Source organism: Populus euphratica, unplaced genomic scaffold, assembly GCF_000495115.2.
Source record: "Populus euphratica unplaced genomic scaffold, PopEup_1.0 scaffold41.1, whole genome shotgun sequence".
Taxonomy (NCBI): domain Eukaryota; kingdom Viridiplantae; phylum Streptophyta; class Magnoliopsida; order Malpighiales; family Salicaceae; genus Populus; species Populus euphratica.
In genome coordinates this window covers 590,500-610,598 of record NW_011499868.1, presented here as the reverse complement: position 1 = coordinate 610,598, position 20,099 = coordinate 590,500, and the positions used below count along the sequence as shown (strand labels likewise).

General features: G+C 33.9%; 2 protein-coding genes across 2 annotated transcripts; one reads left to right on the top strand and one right to left on the bottom strand.

The window, feature by feature from the left end:
* The first annotated feature begins 2,003 nt into the window (after nt 1-2,003).
* On the top strand, nt 2,004-9,187 carry APP1 (aminopeptidase P1). Its single transcript, XM_011027420.1, has 16 exons — nt 2,004-2,204; nt 2,284-2,347; nt 2,437-2,576; nt 2,806-3,090; nt 3,171-3,293; nt 3,657-3,929; nt 4,151-4,237; nt 4,382-4,449; nt 5,559-5,625; nt 6,503-6,637; nt 6,733-6,813; nt 6,954-7,008; nt 7,131-7,235; nt 7,334-7,405; nt 7,957-8,081; nt 8,822-9,187. Exons 1-16 carry the CDS (start codon nt 2,112-2,114, stop codon nt 8,981-8,983), a joined length of 1,935 nt encoding a protein of 644 aa, XP_011025722.1. The 5' UTR covers nt 2,004-2,111; the 3' UTR covers nt 8,984-9,187.
* Nucleotides 9,188-11,651: 2,464 nt separating this feature from the next.
* LOC105126534 (anthocyanidin 3-O-glucosyltransferase 5-like) lies at nt 11,652-13,873 on the bottom strand. The gene is made up of 2 exons (XM_011027418.1): nt 12,203-13,873; nt 11,652-12,030 (listed from the first exon to the last, which is right to left on the bottom strand). Exon 1 carries the CDS (start codon nt 13,667-13,669, stop codon nt 12,230-12,232), a length of 1,440 nt encoding a protein of 479 aa, XP_011025720.1. The 5' UTR covers nt 13,670-13,873; the 3' UTR covers nt 11,652-12,030; nt 12,203-12,229.
* Between the last annotated feature and the right edge of the window lie 6,226 nt (nt 13,874-20,099).

Below are 20,099 nucleotides of genomic sequence, written 5' to 3'. Positions count from 1 at the left end.
TTTCTTTGACTTGTATATGGATATATGAAGCTCCTGATAAAAAATAACGCAGTGTGAAGCAATCTGTAATTCAATGACAAGAACACAAGCTTGAAGCATGGAACAATGTGACCGTACAATTCTGCTTTGTATTGGCTTTCTTTTTAAAAAATAAACAAATAAAATTACATCATTTTAATTAATTGAATTAACCATTTAACTGATTAATCTGTTAAACTTATAATTGAAACCTCTGATTGAAAACGGAGACTATAGCATTTAGTGGCCTGATTCATTAAGTGTTTTTGTTTTTGTTTTTGTTTTTAATATAAAATTTAAACAAATTTTTAAAATAATATAAACTAAAAAAGAACAACATAATTATTTTTTTTAATATACAAACTACATTATTAAAAACAACACATAATGTATAATTTTTTAACCATTTCAAGATTTATCATCGTGCCTTTTTTTTTTTTTGAAACTTGCTCTCCAATGAGTATATGTTAGATAATATAGTATATAATATTTTTTAAAGTATTTTTTATTAAAAATATATTAAAATAATATTTTTTATATTCTTCTATTTTTTCCACATCAACAAATAAAAATTATATACAAAAAATACATTTTTGTAAAAATTAATTTGAAAAAAATCAAACCTAAAAAATCAAATACTTATTATAGCCCATTAAAAGGTTGTGGTTGAACTGATTTTTCATCAAATTTTATTTTTTGACTTCAAATTAAATTTTTAAATATATTTAAATTATTTTAATGTGTTTGTATCAAAAATATTTTTTTAAAATATTAATTTAATATATTTTAAAAAATATATACTTTAAAAAATAATTTTTAACATACCTCCAAAAAAATGTTCCATAGATACTTCATTAGAGAGGTGAGAAAAAACAGAAAAATCAATTAAATCGAGAAAATAAAAAAATAACAATTTTAATTATTTTTTTAATAAAAATAAAAAACAACCGAAAATAAATATCCCTACTTCACACCAGGCCAAAAGCATGATTTTGAAGGTGCCTGAGGACATAAAGCACATATTGGATCAGACATTATGGATTTTTTGGGCTGCACGCCAACTTATTAAACAGTATTTATTATCATTATCGTTTATTATTATTAGATACATGAAAAGTTCCTTTCAGTGGCACCCAACGTTCAAAAGACATGCTTTTACTTTTTAATTGAGGACTTTCATTTTATTTTATTTTTTAAGATAATGCTATTACGAACAGCCTAATCTCATAAACAGCGTACGGAATAGCGCAGTCCATCAATCCAATCTCATAATTAATTCTTTTTAGACATTGGAATGCATGCAAAGCAGCCCAGACACAGGGAATCTGATTCATTTTTCAGATTATTGGAGTCCATGCTTGCTTTTCTACATCTGGCATAAATATCTGTTTGCGTTGATAAAACGGCTAGTATTTACTGTTTTACCAAGATTAAGGAACCTTGTAAAAGCAATTTTGAAAACAAATTACTTATTTTTATTTTTTTTCATATTTTTAAAATTATTTTAATATATTAATATTTAAAATAAATTTTAAAAAACAATACCTACATTACCGATAAAAGCTGAGAAGGTCAACTTTCGTGAAGGATGCTTGCTTTCCCGGCCATGTGTAGTTTTTTGATTGAGTCCCCCAACTACCCAATTTCTATATTAAATCCCCCTTCTATATACCTTCTTCTCAATTGAATCCTTACAATGCTAAATATTTTAATTGTCCAACAACTTGTCTTAAATTGAAACCAGAAATTGAACATTTCTATGTCCGGCATTTGAGAAATTAGGATAAGGGGAAAACACGTGTGACTTGACTGTGCGTGCATTTCTGAACACGATCTCCAATTAACAAGAGTATTCGATGGAGTAAAAGTATATGGATGACCCCAATTGATTAAATAATTAGTTGGAGGACTAAATGTAAGAGATTCGAACAAAGTATCTGATTTCACACCTCCCAACCATTATAATTCCTGACGCATCCTCGTCATTTCCCAATTCTAGCTTTGATTTGTTTTATCTCCAGTATAAAGGTCCCCTGCTCCATTCCAATCTCTCACTCGCTCTCTCACTCAAAATTGAATCAAGAAGAAAAATCATGTCAGAAATACTAGCTTCTTTAAGGTTTCTAATGGCGTCTCATTCTCCACCTCTTGATGCCTTAGTTGTTCCATCTGAAGATTATCATCAGGTACTACGCTTTCACTTCAATCATCTTCTAAATTTTTTAATGTTTGGATTGTACGATTTATGATTATTTTTTTTGGCAGAGTGAGTATGTGTCTGCACGTGACAAGCGACGCGAATTCGTTTCTGGCTTTACAGGAAGCGCTGGTTTGTTAGTTTCAATTATTGATTCCTCTTGTGACTTTTTTTTTCCAGATTGTAACTAAGTAAGTGTATGATGTTGATTTTGAGCTTAGGTTTGGCGCTTGTTACAAAGAAGGATGCCCGGCTGTGGACGGACGGGCGGTATTTCTTACAGGCAACGCAGCAACTTAGTGTTGAGTGGACGTTAATGCGTATGGGAGAGGATCCTGGTTTTGATGCATGGGTGGCTGATGTGAGGCTTATATTATATTTCTTTACACTTTTTGTCAACACTTTGCTATGTTCTGTGTTGGGATTTTGTTATTTCTTGAATTGAATTTATGTCAAAGGGATGGCTGTTAATTGTTTAACTTAGCCAGCATTTCTATGTTTTTTCTTATGATTTTAGTAGTTCATTTTATTTTTTTACAAGTTTTAGGTTTATGTGGTGTTAATCTTTTCTTTATATTTGGTTTTATTAGAATCTACCTGTGGAGGCGGCTATTGGGATTGATCCGTGGTGTGTATCGGTAGATACTGCGCAAAGGTGGCAACTGACTTTTGCGAAGAAACAACAGAAACTGGTTCAGACTGAGACCAATTTGGTTGATGAGGTCTGGAAAAGTCGTCCGCCAGCGGAAATAAATCCAGTTGTGGTTCATCCGATTGAGTTTACTGGATGTTCGGTTGCACAGAAGTTGAAGGATTTGAGAGCAAAACTAAAAAATGAGAAAACTCGTGGCATAGTTGTCACAACACTTGATGAGGTGAGTTTATATCATTCTTTACCAAATAATTTGCTTGTTCAGACATATTGAAATGTTAAACCAATTTTTCTTCAATGCAGGTAGCTTGGTTGTATAATATTCGTGGGACTGATGTGTCCTACTGTCCAGTTGTTCATGCATTTGCTATAATAACATCAAATTCAGCTTTCCTTTATGTGGACAAGAAGAAGGTGTCTGCTGAGGTCAGTTTCATAATTCATGTCAATTGTAGATGCTTTTTACAGTGTACATATGCAACGTTTTTCTTCTGCAACCTAGCGAATTTTTTTTTTTGATATTTTCAACTTTCAACTGTTTTCTGATATCCAGGATTTCTCAATGATCTTTATGTATTCTTTCACTTGCATTAGTTTATGTTTCAGCTAGCACTCAATTAAATGTTGGTGTTCACCAAGTCTTTTTTATCCAATGAACTTTAAAACAATGTTTGTTTTCTGTCTTTCAAACATGCTTCTAGATTCATACACAAATATGAAGTTGTGGAAAGAAGATTAACCTAGTAGGTTGAATAGTTATGAATACCTAATTCATTTGTTCTTATGCAGACAAACTGTTATATGGAGGAGAATGGAATTGATGTTCGAGATTACGCTGATGTGAGTTCAGATGTGGTCTTGCTTGCATCTGATCAGCTTGACTCGACATCTGAAGTCAAAGGAACTGATACTGCCACGGGAAATGGTACAACTGAAGCAGGACATAATATTGACCGCATATGGGTTGACCCTGGTTCATGCTGCTATGCTTTATATTCAAAATTGAATTCTGAGAAGGTGCACATGCAACAATCTCCTTTGGCCCTTGCTAAAGCTCTAAAGGTAGTGCAATCACATCCAACGCCAACAAGTTCTCTGTAACCATAAACAAGCCAATACAATATGATCTTTTAATGTTAAAGTTCAGTTGTCTCTCTAAAGATTCATTGAAAAGCTACATAAATTGTGTTCGGTTTACTGACAGCAATAAATCTATTTAATTGTGTTCATGCACGCCATATGGGCCAGTTTTTTTCTCATTGCTAATTGTTTCAATATCTTAGAACCCTGTTGAGTTGGATGGCTTAAAGAAGGCACATGTTCGGGATGGTGCTGCTGTTGTGCAATATCTTGTCTGGTTAGATAAGCAGGTAACTCTGAGATGTAACAATTGATGAATCAGTTTTTGGTTTTTTTTCATCCTCTTCAATGTGCTCAAGCTTGAACTCACACATTCACCAGCATCTGTGAATTTTTTTTTTAACCTGATGCCAAATCTTGTCTTGAACATGCAGATGCAGGAATCATATGGGGCTTCAGGCTACTTCTTGGAGGGGCAAAGTGCAAATAAGAAAAAGGATTTGTAAGTTTTCCTTTGTCATATTGTTACTTTCTATCCATGATTAGATGTTGCAATTAAACATCCAAAAAGTTTCATATCGGAAATGCTGCATCAGACATTAGGATGTAACCTGATTTTTCCTAGTAAAAAATATTGGAGAAGTTTGTGTTTACTACTGAATAAACAGCAATCGTTGAAATTCCGACTGCTGGTATATCTATGTATCATGCAAGACAAAATGATAAAAATTATGAGGTCAACATACTAACAAGTCCTCCATTGTTGCATTTAATGTTTATGTATATGAGACTGATTATAGACTGAAGTTTTGCTCATATGGTTAATTTTATATTTTAGTTTATATTTCTTGTTTGGTATATGCATGTGAAATGGAGCTTATAAAACCAATGGAATCTTATTATTAGTACAAAATTGCAATGGATCCTGCTGATCTTTAGGAGCCTTATCTCACAAGCCATGCTCTTAGATAGTCCATACTCAAAGTGGCAGAAAAGCTGTCCCATTCATTTGCATTTATCTCATCCATTATGTGTAGTATGAGCATTTTCTATAGTAAGACATGAAACTGGAAATTTATATCTTGCGATGCAAGATCATCCCATTTTGAAAAAGAAATTTGATTAATATTTGATGTCTGGTTTTAGTATGTTTGGATGTTTATTCTTGTACAGCTTCATCACTAGGTATTATTAGGCCTGATATTGTGCTTGATACTTCAATTTTATTTTCACGCGCACACACACACACACACACACATATATTATTATTATTATTATTATTAACTTAGTGTTAGGAGAACTTTTTGCAAGCTTTGCTTTGGTCTTTATGTCACACAAAATTGATTGACTGTCATTTTTTTATTTTGTTGGGATAAAGTGCATCATTGCCATCACTTACTGCTATTTCTTTTTGCCAGAAGTTACTTTTAAACGATGCTATATGATCGGTTTCCCTTTTCTCTCTCTTCCATATATTTTTTTTTATCTGGGCATTTTTCTTTACTTCTTGTGTCCTGCACAAGATCACCGAACAATGAATGCACACAAAATGGCTAAGCTTGACATGACATTGAGGCATTTTCCTCATATTAATGGCATGTGCTATGGCAGGGGAGCTATAAAACTGACAGAGGTAACTGTTAGTGATAAGCTGGAGGGTTTCCGAGCATCCAAAGAGGTATTCCCACCAAATACATTTGGAAAAAAGTTCTTATTACATCAAACAAAATTAAAACTTTAATTAACTGATGATATAAATTGTCTTATTTGGAACAAACTTTCTTTCGAAGTTTTTGTAGTAATATCGTTTTCTGTTCATGCTGTAAAAGAGTAGGTATTGTCAGTTTCTAGGTATTAAGTTGCTGTTTCAATGCATTATTATTTTTATTTGAACTGTCATGGAGAAACTGACATTTGATTATTGATATATATCATCCAAAGAGCAGTGTGCAAATCTGTTGCGCCATGTTTGATAGTTGTAGATGGAGGAAGGATTATGGAAGAGAGCCAAATATGAATTTAGATCAATTGGATTAAATTAAGATGTTGTGATTTTGTTCTTGAATATTTGAAAGTGAGTTTTTTCTGTCAACATAATTAAGGATTTTTAGCATCTTCTACTTTATAGTAGTGTTTTACATGTGGTTTTTGGTTACCAGGTATAGGAAATTTTCAACATTTATTTTTGAAGTGACCGTGCTATGCCTCTTGACCTGATTTTAATGAACAGTAAAGTGCAGAAATGTATATAGGGGATCTTTATAATTTTTTCGGGTTTTTCTCCTTTGATTGGTCATGATGGTGAAAATTTAAATAAAATGGACTGGATCTCCTTATGGCTGGAGAGTTTGGTTCCTAGTATGAAAATTGATGGCAGCCTAGCCTAAAATCATTTCAACTCGGGGAATAAAGCTATTTGTAAGTGAAAATGGCAACAAGCAAAGGCTCATTTATCTCTTCACGGAATTTAATTTTGGTGTGATATTGTTTTTGTTTCTCATTCAAGTAGTTTGACAAGATGGTTTTTTTTTTTTGTTATGTGATACAAATGGCAGCATTTTAGGGGGTTAAGTTTCCCAACAATTTCATCAGTTGGTCCAAATGCAGCAATCATCCATTATTCTCCACATGCTGAAACATGTGCAGAGCTCAATCCAGACAGCATCTATCTGTTTGATTCTGGAGCACAGGTTCATATATTGTTTGGTTTATAATCACAAAATCTGTATAATATTATACTGCTTAATGATGTCTTATTTTCCTTGGATATTTTAATGGCATGAAGTATCTGGATGGAACAACTGACATAACTCGCACGGTCCATTTTGGGAATCCATCAACGCATGAAAAAGCATGCTACACTGCGGTATGTGGCTTCAGACTTCCCTTTGAACATTTCAATTATATGGAACTGGAGATTACGGTAGTTTGATATCATTACAAAGCTCTCCCTTTCTCTCTTCCCACTCCTTTTCATCCAACTCTTATGAAATTAATATTATACAGGTTCTCAAGGGTCACATTGCTTTGGGTAATGCCTGTTTTCCCAATGGAACTAATGGTAATTTCATCTTTTATCTCTGTCGTTTGTTTATATTCATGTGTACAACTGGCAAACCATGTTACAGTGAAACATCAAGTTATATTGATTTTACTCATCCATTGATTTATTGTATTTTATAGGTCATGCCCTTGACATTCTTGCTCGAATTCCTTTATGGAAGGATGGTCTTGATTATCGACATGGCACTGGTCATGGTATTGGATCATACCTAAATGTACATGAAGGTAAGCAATGAGCAACAGCTGCTAACTGTTGCCTTTTTTCTTCTCTGTTTTTAGTTTGATAAATAAGCTGATTACCTTTTTCAAAACCATCTTGACAGGACCTCATTTAATTAGTTTCAGACCACATGCTCGTAATGTGCCCCTGCAAGCTTCCATGACTGTAACGGATGGTTAGTTTATAATCTTCATTGCTTTTCTTCTAGTTCAGAAAGAATATCTCCAAAATACTGGGGCTTAGATCCGTGTATATTCCCTTCATATATATGTTTGTGTTCTTCTTCTTCTTCTTCTTCTTCTTCTTCTTTTACAATGGTGGTTGCATTCCCTATCAATTCTGGCAGATGTGCTCCGATACTCAGAGTGGTCTCCCCTTAGGTTTACCTTGGCTTTGAGTTAATTATATTAATAATTCCTACTCTAATGGCCTTGTTTCTTTAAACTTCTGTCTCTGCATATTGTTCCGAGTAACATACCCTGCACTTTACTAGGACACATTGAGCTCAGGAGTAGTCAAGAGACCCATCATATGAGGACTATGCACCCTGACATAGCTTATCTATATTTACAGACTTACGAATCTCCACTTAAATTATTAATATTTTATTGATGTTTTCATGTTGTTTGAATGATATCTATGCATTTTGTTCTACTTTCAAGAACCAAAAACGCATCTTTATGCTAGAACCATTGAAATTGTATAATACTGGATTTCATTTCTCAGAACCTGGATACTATGAGGATGGGAACTTCGGGATAAGATTAGAGAATGTGCTTATTGTCAAGGAGGCTGATACAAAATTCAATTTTGGTGACAAGGGCTACTTATCATTTGAGCACATAACATGGGTAAGCACATGCGCATCCATCAAATTTCTACAGTGATTGTGCTCCTGAATATGCTTCAATTGTTTCTAATAATCTGTTTCTTGAGGTAAGACTATGGAAATGAATTCTTTGGAAAAGGAAAAAAATAGGAATATTTAACTTGCCTTAGCTATGAATCAAAATAGTCAAGATAACGTGAAAAGATAGGGAATCATTTGACAGTCCAAGCAAGCAGACACAAATACAGGAAATCTAGTCCAATATTCCATTGAGTTAAAATGATCAACTGCTCAACAGAACTATTCGAATTTAGAGAAATGAAAAGTAACTCTTTTGGTGAAGTTGGAACAGTAAATCTTGAAGTGTATGAGACTGGCAGTCCCAAGCTCTAACTTGAGCCTTTTCCTAGCTCTTGCCTCCTTGGTTGCTCTGGAAATAATTTCATAGTTTGTGTACAAAGAAAAGTTTATGATAATATTTAATTTGGCCTTCCCCATGGCTCAATTAGCTTTAAAGTTGAAGGTGTGCTATAAATGTTGTTGAGAAGTTAGTTTAAAACTACTGTCTTTGGTACTAGGTAAACATTTTCTCTGCGAAAATCCAGCTAGCATAAAGATTGAATCTTCTGTCACCTTGTTGTAGATTTAACTTGTATATTTCCATTTTCCTCCCTGCACATTCGAGGTTTTTGTATTTGTTGAAGAAAAGCCCAATTACAATTCAGTCTTACTATCAACCTTCCATGATCTCTTGATGTCCAGGCACCATATCAAACGAAGATGATCGACTTGACCCTTCTAGGTCCTGAAGAGATAAATTGGCTTAACATCTACCATGGGAGATGTAGGGATATTCTGGCCCCTTATTTGGATGAATCTGAGATGGCATGGCTGAATAAAGCTACTGAACCCATAGGTGTGTGATTCTTGTTTCTAATAGCCAAGGACCCTCCCAAAAAATAAGAACGTAAGATGAAGAAAATTGAACTTCAGCCTGTAATTGCGCATTAAACTTCATATTTATTTTTATTTCACAAGAGAATATTTTTAAGCTCCAAAATCAGTTTGTGATGTCCAAGTACTTATATAGATTTAGTCTTTTTTATGATATTAGCTAAATTTTATTTCCGACCTCTACATCAGAAAAAGAAATCTCAGCCACAACCGCCATGGATATTCAAGGAGGACTTCTTGTAGGTGCATGGATATGCTGTAGTTATTGCAGCAAGTAGCTTTTTATAGGATCTCTATTGGTTTTGAGGGCCTTGAGCCTTTGCTTTCAGGTAGTCGTAGAGTAATTCACCACTTTGAGCAAAAGAATTAGAGGAACCGCTCGTAGTCGTAGAGTAATTCACCACTTTGAGCAAAAGAATTAGAGGAAGCGCTCTTGCTCAAAGCTTTCTCAGCACTTAATTTTAGTGCGCCCTGACTCTGCCCCTTCTTGGATGACCTTGGTCTTCAATAATATTTCTAATCATCGTTTCTATCTCCTCACCCATCACTTCCTTCCATGGCAACAACTTCGACCGAATGGCTCCTCCAGTATCCTCGGCAAGCAAAGCAGCATTCATCCCTTGCTCTTGCGTTGAGTGGCTATGGAATCATTGGCACTCCATTAGCTGTGCTATCTACGGCTGAGTTCCAACCACGTGGTAAAAATCCACCTCCTGACGGATGATTCAAAATCTCAGTTTGCCGGCTCGCATTGAGACAGCCGCTCCCATCTTCCGTGTCTTAAGCAAAGCTGCAGAATTCCTTCCAGTGGACGAAGATGGTCGTATTGAAGCTACATGTAGAGTTTATTTGGGAGTATAATTATTATTATTTTTAAAATTTTTTTTATTTAAAAATATATTAAAATAATATTTTATTTATTTTTTTAAAAAATTATTTTTAATATTAATGTATTAAAATAGCCTAAAAAAATAAAAAAATAATTTAAAGCAAAAAATTAAAAAAATTATTTTTTTTTTAAATATTTTTAAAATGCAAAAATAAATAGAGTTATAAGCAGTGGCTAAATATTTTGGATTTTAAATTAGTTTTTATAAATATATCTTATTTATTCTTGAAGTCTTTTTGTTAAGTAGGGGTTTTGTGCTATTTTCCAAGTTGCCTTCGTGTTCTGGCTGGCTCTGCAAACAGTGAAGGCGAAGTTCTTTGCTTGGATCAGAATTTGATCTGCAAAAATTAATTGCATTGATAATTCCTCCTCTAATGCTTTGAGTTTCAACCCCGCACTTTGCAGGGCACAATCAGCGTCGGACTTCAGAATTCATTCAAGAGAACTCATTGAGGTCTTATTTATCTCAACTTAATCTATAGTTTTTCTTCTTTACTCTCATTGCTAAAACATTACTAATTGGTGCATCTCCTAAATTATCAATATGCCGAACCAATAAATATCCTATGTTATTCTGGAGCTTCATTTCCCATAAACCTATATGGACGGGAACTTTGGAATAACACTGGAGAATAATGTGCGTATGGTCAAGGAGACTGATACAAAATGCAATTTCGGTGAAAAGTAGACGAGCCACGTATTGTTTGACCACATAACGTAACATAGTTAAGTGTGTATTGATCCATCAAAATCATTGCGGAGACCATTACAGTTCTACTTTTCTTACACATTGCTGATATTTCTTATATTTTCAGTGTTCCTCAGTCTATCGTATTTTTATAACTCACGGCAAGACTTGGAACTTGCAAGCCTGTTGATGGGAAGGCGTAGCTTGACTTTAGCTGCATCGAAAGAGTGAAAAAAACGTCGAATAAGTTGTGGGTGAAAGTGATTAGGAACTATACAATGGAAATTTTGCAGCAGAGAGACTGTGTTTGGCTATACGATAGTGTCCGAGCTCTGAAAAAATCATAAAAAATTATATTTGGTTCAAATGTTAATTTTTAAAACATGAAACCCATCCCCAAAAATGAGATAAAAATTTAGTTTTAAGAGAAACTTGATATAATGAAAATATTTGTGGTCCAGGTTAGAATGGTACATATAAAAAGACTGTCTTGAATACTGGCTGTAGCCTTTTACAACTCACGGTGTGTCCTCTTCTGGTTGCTACATGAATAATTTTCTAGTTCTTGGTATTTCATTATAGCCCTTTTCCTGTAGCTCAGTTAATATGAAGCTGTTCTTCTATGGTTGTTAATAAATTACTGCAGAACTGTATCCATTTGTTTGATTTTTGACTGTTGAGACCATGACTTGAACTCCAGTCCTCACGGCTCCCACTCTCGCAGGAGAGACTCACGGGTCTAAATTCCTCATACCTTCTGGTAAAATTAGGATCCGTTGAAGCTTCGACATCGTAGCAGATTTTGGAGTTGCGGTGAAAAAGTATATTAGAATTTTTTAAAAAAAATATGTATTTAATTAAAATTATTGTAAGATAAATGTTTTATATGTACAATAAATGAAAATTAAATCTATATAAATAAATAAATAAACCATGTTATTTTAATTTTTATAAAATTAAAATTTAAAAAATAATTACAGTTTAATAATAATAAAAAACAAAAACAAAAACTTTTTGATTGCCTAGAAACAAAAGAAAAGATAGGAGCTGCCACGCTAGGAAATAGTCTCTTAATTGTTTCTAGCATCTAGTATCAAGTCGTCAAGCAGCGTTACATGCACTCTCTTCATTCGGCACAAGGGGATTGGATATCCTGTCGTGTTGTTGAAGTTTCTACTTTTGCATTTATGTTACTTTCCCGTCTTCATTGGAGTCTAGTGGATTTGTTGAACAATATAATGGTATACTCTATGTTAGTCTCTTCCGGCCTTTCAGCTTTTCCGGCCGGTTCTGATGTCAGAAAGATAATGCTGATCAACTTTGAGCCTATTAAAGCTTGATGAGAGGACTGCTTGGAACACTATGATTCGAGATGGAGGAATATTTTGGATGAATCTGAGATGGCATGGCTGAACAAAGCCATTGAAACCTGGAGGCGTACTGATGAAAATTTTAAATCAGCAAATGTTATATATTTTATTCCAGATTATTTAGTAATTAACGAGAGAGAGAGTGCATCTTTCATCATTCCAATTGAAAAAAAGAAAAAGAAATCACAGATAGAAATTCAAAGAGGACTTAATGTAGAGGTCCAAGTAAATATGCGAAATACTTTTTTCGAGGATGTTGCTCGTGGCCTCTATGCACCTTGAGCCTTTGCTTTAAGGTATTTGAAGGCCGTCTCACAGTCATTTGCCACATGAGCAAGTGAATTGCAAGAGGAGCCACCCTTGCTCAGAGCTTTTTCAGCACTTGATTTTAAAGTCTTGGCCCTTGCCCTTCTTGCATCACCTTTGTCCATGATCGTTCGAACCATTGCCTCTATCTCTTCTCGACCCACCACTTCCTTTGTTGGCAATGACTTCGAACGAATGGCCACTCCTATATCCTCGGTAAGCATTGCAGCATTCATCCCCTGCTCTGCATAGAGTGGCCATGTAATCATGGGAACTCCATTAACTATACTTTCCAGGGCTGAATTCCACCCGCAGTGTGATACGAATCCCCCCACTGATGGATGGCTCAAGATTTCGGTTTGAGGTGCCCACAGTGGGACAACTAGTCCCATCTTACGGGTTCGGGTCAAGAATCCATCAGGCAAGAAATCTGGGGTGTCGTCAGTTCCGTGGTTTGTCTTAAATACGGTTGCTGCTGAATCGCCTTCTATGGGTGGACGAACCACCCAGATAAACCTCTGGCCGCTTGACTCTAGCCCACAAGCTAGCTCGGTTGTTTGCTTGGCTGATAGGGCTCCCCCGCTCCCAAACGAGACATAAATCACAGACTCAATAGGCTGCATGTCCAGCCACTCTATGACCTCACTCTTCGGACCTGGTGTAATTTCTCTAATCAGTGGCCCAACGGGGTAGATCGGAACCTGAGCCACCCTCCCCAACCTCTTTTCATCTTCAAGTGCACCAAGTGTTGTGCCCTCCAAATCCTGCCATGTATTCACCAAAATACCATCAAACTTCTGCATCTCAACCCCCATGCGTTTGTACTCTATGTACATCTGATCATTTCGGTCTAAAACTGGCTCAAACGTATCCCTGAACTCAAGTGATTTGCAGCCGGGAATCAATAGAGCTTGTTGGTTCTTAACATGGTTATCTTCAATTGCCTTGTCAATAGTTGGCATATGTAATGTAAGTGCAAGAAACCATGCAGTGGAAGTCATGAACGCGTACTTCAACATGTTAAACTCATCAGCAATGACCATAGCTTCGGTTCCAAAAAAATCAACAATAAGAACCGTTGGACGAAACTCCATGGCTAGTATTGCAGACCGTAGTTGTGGCAAAGCCTCCCGCATCATAATTGCTAGTTGTGCTAGGATGCCAGTAGTTGGGCTGATTAGGCTAGAAACGTCCACTGGTGGTAGCAAGACAATGTTAAGCAGGTCAGGACAAGGTGTTTGCTTGAGAAGTTGGGATTTCGAGAAGTTTTCTGTTGTGACAAAAAAAATTGTGACAGTGAAGCCATGGTTAGTGACCAGGCGTTTGCCTAGTTCAAGGACAGGGATAAGGTGTCCCATGCCAGGGCTGGATAATAAGGCTGCATGAGGTTTTGTGTTTTGCATGGCTGCAAGCAAAGAAAAAAGGTTTCTGTGAGCTTGGTCGGAACTTGGGAGGAAGTAGATATTTGTTCTGTTTCATGCCAAGGTGATGCCATGACATTTATAGGCTAGCCGTCGATGACGATGCGGGACTATCAGCACAAGCAAATATTGTAATATGGACACCACTTTCAATGTTCTATTTTGTCATGGTCAGTGCTTCTTGACGCAGTGCTGTAAAGTGATTTTCATTTTAAAATATATAAATATAACTTTTTAAAAACCTTCTTACATCATCACGTTAAAATCATAAGAGAATAATATATAAATATTATTTTAAAAAACAAAAACATAAAGGAAAAGGCTACCGAACCTTAACTTTTTCTGCTTTCATTAAGTCCTTTTGATTGTTCTAAAAGTATTTACTTACTATTTTTCTTACAGATAAAACAAAGAAACATCTGACCATTCTACAGCTCTCCATAATCTCATCAAAATTAAAGATTCAATTGCTCATCCTACTTCGCAGTCGACATAAGCACTGGCCAATGGCTTCAATTTGCTTCCAAGATGACCTCCGATACACACGGTGTATTAGCCAAGCAGTCACATTAGATGACAATGCACAAACCCCCCTAAACGGCAAACTACGTCAACTTCACTCGTGAATAAATATCAGAGCAGTGGTCCAGTTTGCAGGTCACCTTCATTTTCAAATTGAAAGAGGATGGAAAGAGTTAATTATAACTTGTTTTCTTTTAATAATCATAGAAGAAGGTCATAAAACCAATAGTCAAAGCAATATATAAATATGAAAAAAAAAAGAGACAGAAAAGGAAAGAAAGATATGCTATGACTTCTTTTATGATGTTAATTATAACTTCATCTCAGTAGTTTATCAAGCGTAATTAATTATTCCTTATAAAATAAAAAAATAAGAATAACTCCTTGAGTGATGTTAACTATTTTTAATTTATTTTTTGTCACAACCTACCAGCTCCTCTTTATCTTGCCTTTACAAGTAATAGAAATTTTTTTTTGAAAAGGAACATAAATTCATAGAATACTAATTGAAGTGCAAATAAATTTAAATATTTTGGGTTTAAACATAAAATCTTTAAAACTATAAGGATTTCTTAACCATCGTCTTCAACTACAAGGACTAAGTTATAATTTACTATCAAAAGGCTTGTTCAGCGCGACTGAAGTGAATAAAAATTTCAATGCACCTCTAGGCATTTTCCTTGCTACTAGTAGAACCTATGTGGTTGAAGTTACCTGTAACATCAAGGCATAGTTTGTATCGCCTTCTATAATAGTTTATTTTTTAATTAAAAATATTTTTTCATATATATTTTAAATTATTTAGATTTATTAATCTTAAAAATAATTTTTAAAAAATAAAAAAAATATTATTTTAATATATTCTTTTAAAAAATCACAATTACAACCTAATTTAATTTGAATTTTGTTAAGATGTAAAGCATATAAAGATTTCTTTTGAAAAATGAAGAAGATGGCTTGTGTCTTTTATTTTCTTTGTTTAGGTATGGGTCGTAGATAATCTTATCTCGCTATGGTCCCAAAGTTCTTATATGAAAAACACGTTGCATTTACCTATTTCTTAGACATAACCTGCTATGTGGAAAGATTTTTGATTGGTTTAGAGGTAACTAATCGGCTGTTGTACAACAAAATCATTTGAATTAAGTTTACTGAATTTGAGTGATGAAAATATCTATTCGTAACCTGCTATATATGTGGAAAGATTTTTTACTGGTTTAGAGGTAACTAATCATGTGGCAGAGTAACAATAATAATTTTATATTACTATATGAAAATATTCTATGAATAATAATAAACAAATACACACAAATATATGAAAATTATATATAAAAAGAGCCAGAAATTAAGATCCCATGGCGCTACTCTTTTAAATTATTCTATTAGTCAAAACTTGTGTTTATATATATATATATATATATGATTAAGTCCTTAGATTACTTAAAAAATAAATATATAGAAAGGAAGCAAACAATTGTTTCAAATCAAACACTTTCATAAACATGTTAGGAAGAACTTAATGCTTAAATTGCATGTGTGTATGTGTTTTACAATAAAAATTACAATTTATAGATAAAATGTAGCTATAAACAATTTTAAAAAAATAGTCCGTCATATTATTAGTCTTACCTTGATCTAAACATAACGATCAATATGTTAGAGTCATAATCCTTTAAACACAAAAATAAAAAAAAATAAAAAAATAGCATAAGTTTATTTAATGAAGTAGAGCTATTATATATTCAACTATTACAACAGAGAAACAGAAAAATATACAACACATATTTAACAGTCCTACAAACATGGTTTAGTGAATAAGAAATAAATCAAATTTAATCTTTTAATCCTAAAAACTGTGACATTTATTAACTGAATTAGTTCCAACAATTCCTCCATTAAATTGCATTGTTTAGTAGTTTATTTATTTGATACCACATATATGCCCATTAAATTTCTTGGCTTCTCAAACATGTCTATCTTTTAATGCTTTTATAATGATGTTAGTAACTTGATCTCATGTATTGCAATCTTTTAATGCTTTTATAATGATGTTAGTAACTTGATCTCATGTATTGCAGTGTTTCAACCCAATTACACCCTCTTTACATAGCTCATGTAGAAAGTGAAACCTGACGTCTATGTGCTTACTTTTGCCATGCATAACTGGATTTTTTACTAGTTTAATCATAGACGTGTTATCATAGTATATGATAGTTGGTGTATCTTGTTTGCGATTTAATTTTTCAAGCACTCTTCTTATCCATACTATCTGGCAAGCACAATGAGCTATAGATATGAATTCTGCCTCAGTTGTTAAAAGAAAAACCATTGGTTGTTTCTTCGAACTCCATGCAACAACTCCTCCACCAAACATAAACACATATCTAGAAGTGCTCCTATGATCATCTTAATCACTGACATAGTCACTATAAAAAAATACCACTAATATTTCATCAATTACAGCTCCCCATTTGTAGCAAATTCTCAAGTCCATTGTTCCCTTTACCTACCTCAAAATTCTTTTGATAGCCTGCATATGTATATTTGTTGGTCGCTCCATATATCTACTAACTAAACTCACTACAAACATAAGGTATGGCCTTGTAACTGATAGATAAATAAGGTTACCAACCATCTGCTTGTATTAAGTCATGTACACTTGTTGTTCATCTTCATTCTTTATTAGTTTAATACTTGGTACTATTTGATTACGAATAGAATTTGCATTCTCCAAGCCAAACCTATCCAAGATCTCTAAAACATATTTCTTTTAACTTAAGAAATTTCTTCATCATTTTGCACAACTTCTACTCCAATAAAGAACTTCATTTTACCTTAATCAGTCATAGCAAATTCCTGTTGCATTGAAGCTTTAAAATCTGTAAACATTTCCTTGTCATTTCCAGTAAATACCAGGTCATCCACATACAAGCTCACCACCATAATCTTTCTTTCTCCTTGACATTTTTGTTGAGTTTTACAAATAAAGTATACTCACTTGCACATCAAACAAACCCTTTCTTTAGAAAATATAATTCAATTCTACTAAAACTAGGCTCTTGATGTCTGTTTCAATCCGTATAATGCTTTCTTTAACTTGAAAACTTTGTATTCCTCTCCTTTTTTCTCATATACTAGGGGCTGCTCTACATATACATCTTTATTTAATTCTTCATAGAGGAATGTACTTTTTACATCCAATTGATACACTTTCCAATCTCTTTGTGCTGTCATAGCGAGGACCATCCAGATTATATCCCATCATGCTACTGGTACAAACATTTTAGTGTAGTCAATCCCATGTTGTTGTGCATATGTTTTTTCTACAAGCCTAGCTTTGTATTTGTCAACTTCCCCCTTTTTATTGAGCTTTTATCTTATAAATCCACTTTATGCCAATCTTTCTTGCATGCTTTGGAAGCACAATTAATTCCTATGTACCTCTCCCTTTTTATTGAAGCTTCTTCATAGGTGTATGAATCTCCGACAGTGGTATAAAATACCATGTTTTAAGTTTCTTTTTCTTCAAAGAAATTTGCACATGTGTCATAATCCTACATCCAGTATGGTGTTCTTTGGATTTTGGCAGTAGGTTGATTATTAGCAGCAAATTGATTGTGTTCCGCAGGTTGATTAGTAGCAGTTGTACCTATGATATAATCCTGCATCTAGTATGGTGTTCTTTGAATTCTAGCAGTAGGTTAATTAGCAGCAGCAAGTTGATTATGTTCAGCACGTTGATTAGGTTCATTTTCTTTAGTTGAGTTTGCTGAAGATGAATTTGATGAAGAAGTAATTACTCTAGCTGAATAATTATTTACTTCATATTGCTCTTGGTCTTCAAATTGCTCTTGGTCTTGCTCTTCAACTTTAGTTTTAAATTCTTTAGCTATATCGATCACATTATCTTCCTATTTTAGTAATAAATTGGTGTCACCTTCTGTCTAGTCCTAAACTTCATTTTCTTCAAAGATCACATCATGACTAATCATGATTTTCTTTGTAATTGGATTATACATTCTATAGCTTTTTGTTTCTTCACTTACTCCCATTAATACACACTTCAAACTCCTTAAATCTAGCTTTGTTCTTTTCATATTTGGAATATGAATGTGACTAATACAACCAAACACGTAAAAGTATTCCACTGAAGGTTTAACACAACTCTATGTTTTTCAGGTGTAAGATCTTTAACTGCCAAAATAGGGCTCCTGTTTAGTATATATACACTCTAGTTTACTGCCTCTAACCAGAAATATCTAGGAATATGTTTTTCTAACAACATGATTCTAACTAGATTCATAATTGTCCTATTCTTCCTCTCAGCAACACCGTTTTGCTAAGAAGTGTATGCTGTAGTTAGTTGTCTTTTGATCCCATTCAAAAGACAGTACTCATTGAAATCTTTGGAAGTGAATTCCTCACCTCTGTCGGTTCCTAAACTACCCATTAAAGAACCAACCTATTTTTCAACTAAACTTTTGAATTTTTTGAATATATTAAGAGCTTATAACTTTACTAAAATAAAATAAACTCAATACTTTTTTACTAAAATCATCGTGATTAGGTACTTTTCTCCACTCTTGGATTCTAGAGTCATAGATCCACAAATATCCAAATGCACAAGTTGTAGTTTGCATGATGCTTTCCAGTAGCTTCTTTTTAAGATGTTGTGCCTGTGTTATTTTCTTGCTAAACAATTAGTACACACATTCATTAGAGCTCTAAGTAATGACAACCTTTCAACTATTTTTTGAAATGCAATGTTCTTAAACCCTTGAAATTAAAATGAGCAAACCGGTTATGCCATAGTTATGTTTTTCCCTCCTCACGTTTGAAAGAAAGCTATTGGTTCCTTTAAGGGCATTACTGCAGCTATGGCAAACATTCTGTTAAAGGTCATAGTTGTATCCATAATAAGACCTCTAGTTGGGTGGAATAATTTACATGTATTATGTATTGTTTTAAATAAATATTACTAAGCCTTTCTCTTATAATTGACCTATACTTAACAAATTGTTTTTAACTCAGGGATATAGTAAATACCATTAATGTTTTGCATCACTCCAGCTATGTTCAGCTTCACATATCCCTTTCCCATTACCTCCATTTTTAAATTGTTGTCTAGGTTAATTGAGTGTCTAAACCCTTTATCTAACTGTGTAAACCACAGTTTGTTCCCACTCATATGACTACTACAATCAGAGTCTAAAAACCATACCTCTTCTTTGGTTGAGTTATTAAGTTCCACATGACATGAGTAATATATCATCTTCTTCATCTAGTTCCACATAATTGGTTTCCTTTTCCCAACTAGGACATTAATAAGAAAAATATCCTAGTTTACGACATCGATAACACTTAATGAGAACTTTGTTGAAATATTATCTTCCCCAACCTCAGCCTCTACATTTGAATCCTCCACGACTTCTGTTTTTCTTCTAAATCAATCATCATCCCTTACTTCAAATTTCTCTTCACCAATAACTTTGAGAACCTGCTCTTCCTTTTTGTGGCCTTTTATTCTTTGCTTATGCACAAGCAAACTGCTTTGGAGTTCATCAATGGTCATGATAGCAAGATTGTTTGAAGAAAAAGAATGTCATAGTTTATCACATCGATAACACTCAATGAGAGCTTTATTGAAAAATTATATTCCCCAGCCTCTACCTCTGAATCCTCCACGACTTCTGTTTCTGCTTCCAAATCAATCATCCTTCCTTGCTTTAAGTTTCTCTCTACCAGAAACTTTAAGAACTTGCTTTTCCTCTTTGTGGCTTTTCATTCTTTGCTCGTGGACAAATAAGCTACTTTAGAGTTCATCAATGGTCATGACAACAAGATTATTTGAAGAAATTTTTTTTCCTAGTTTATGACATCGATAACACTC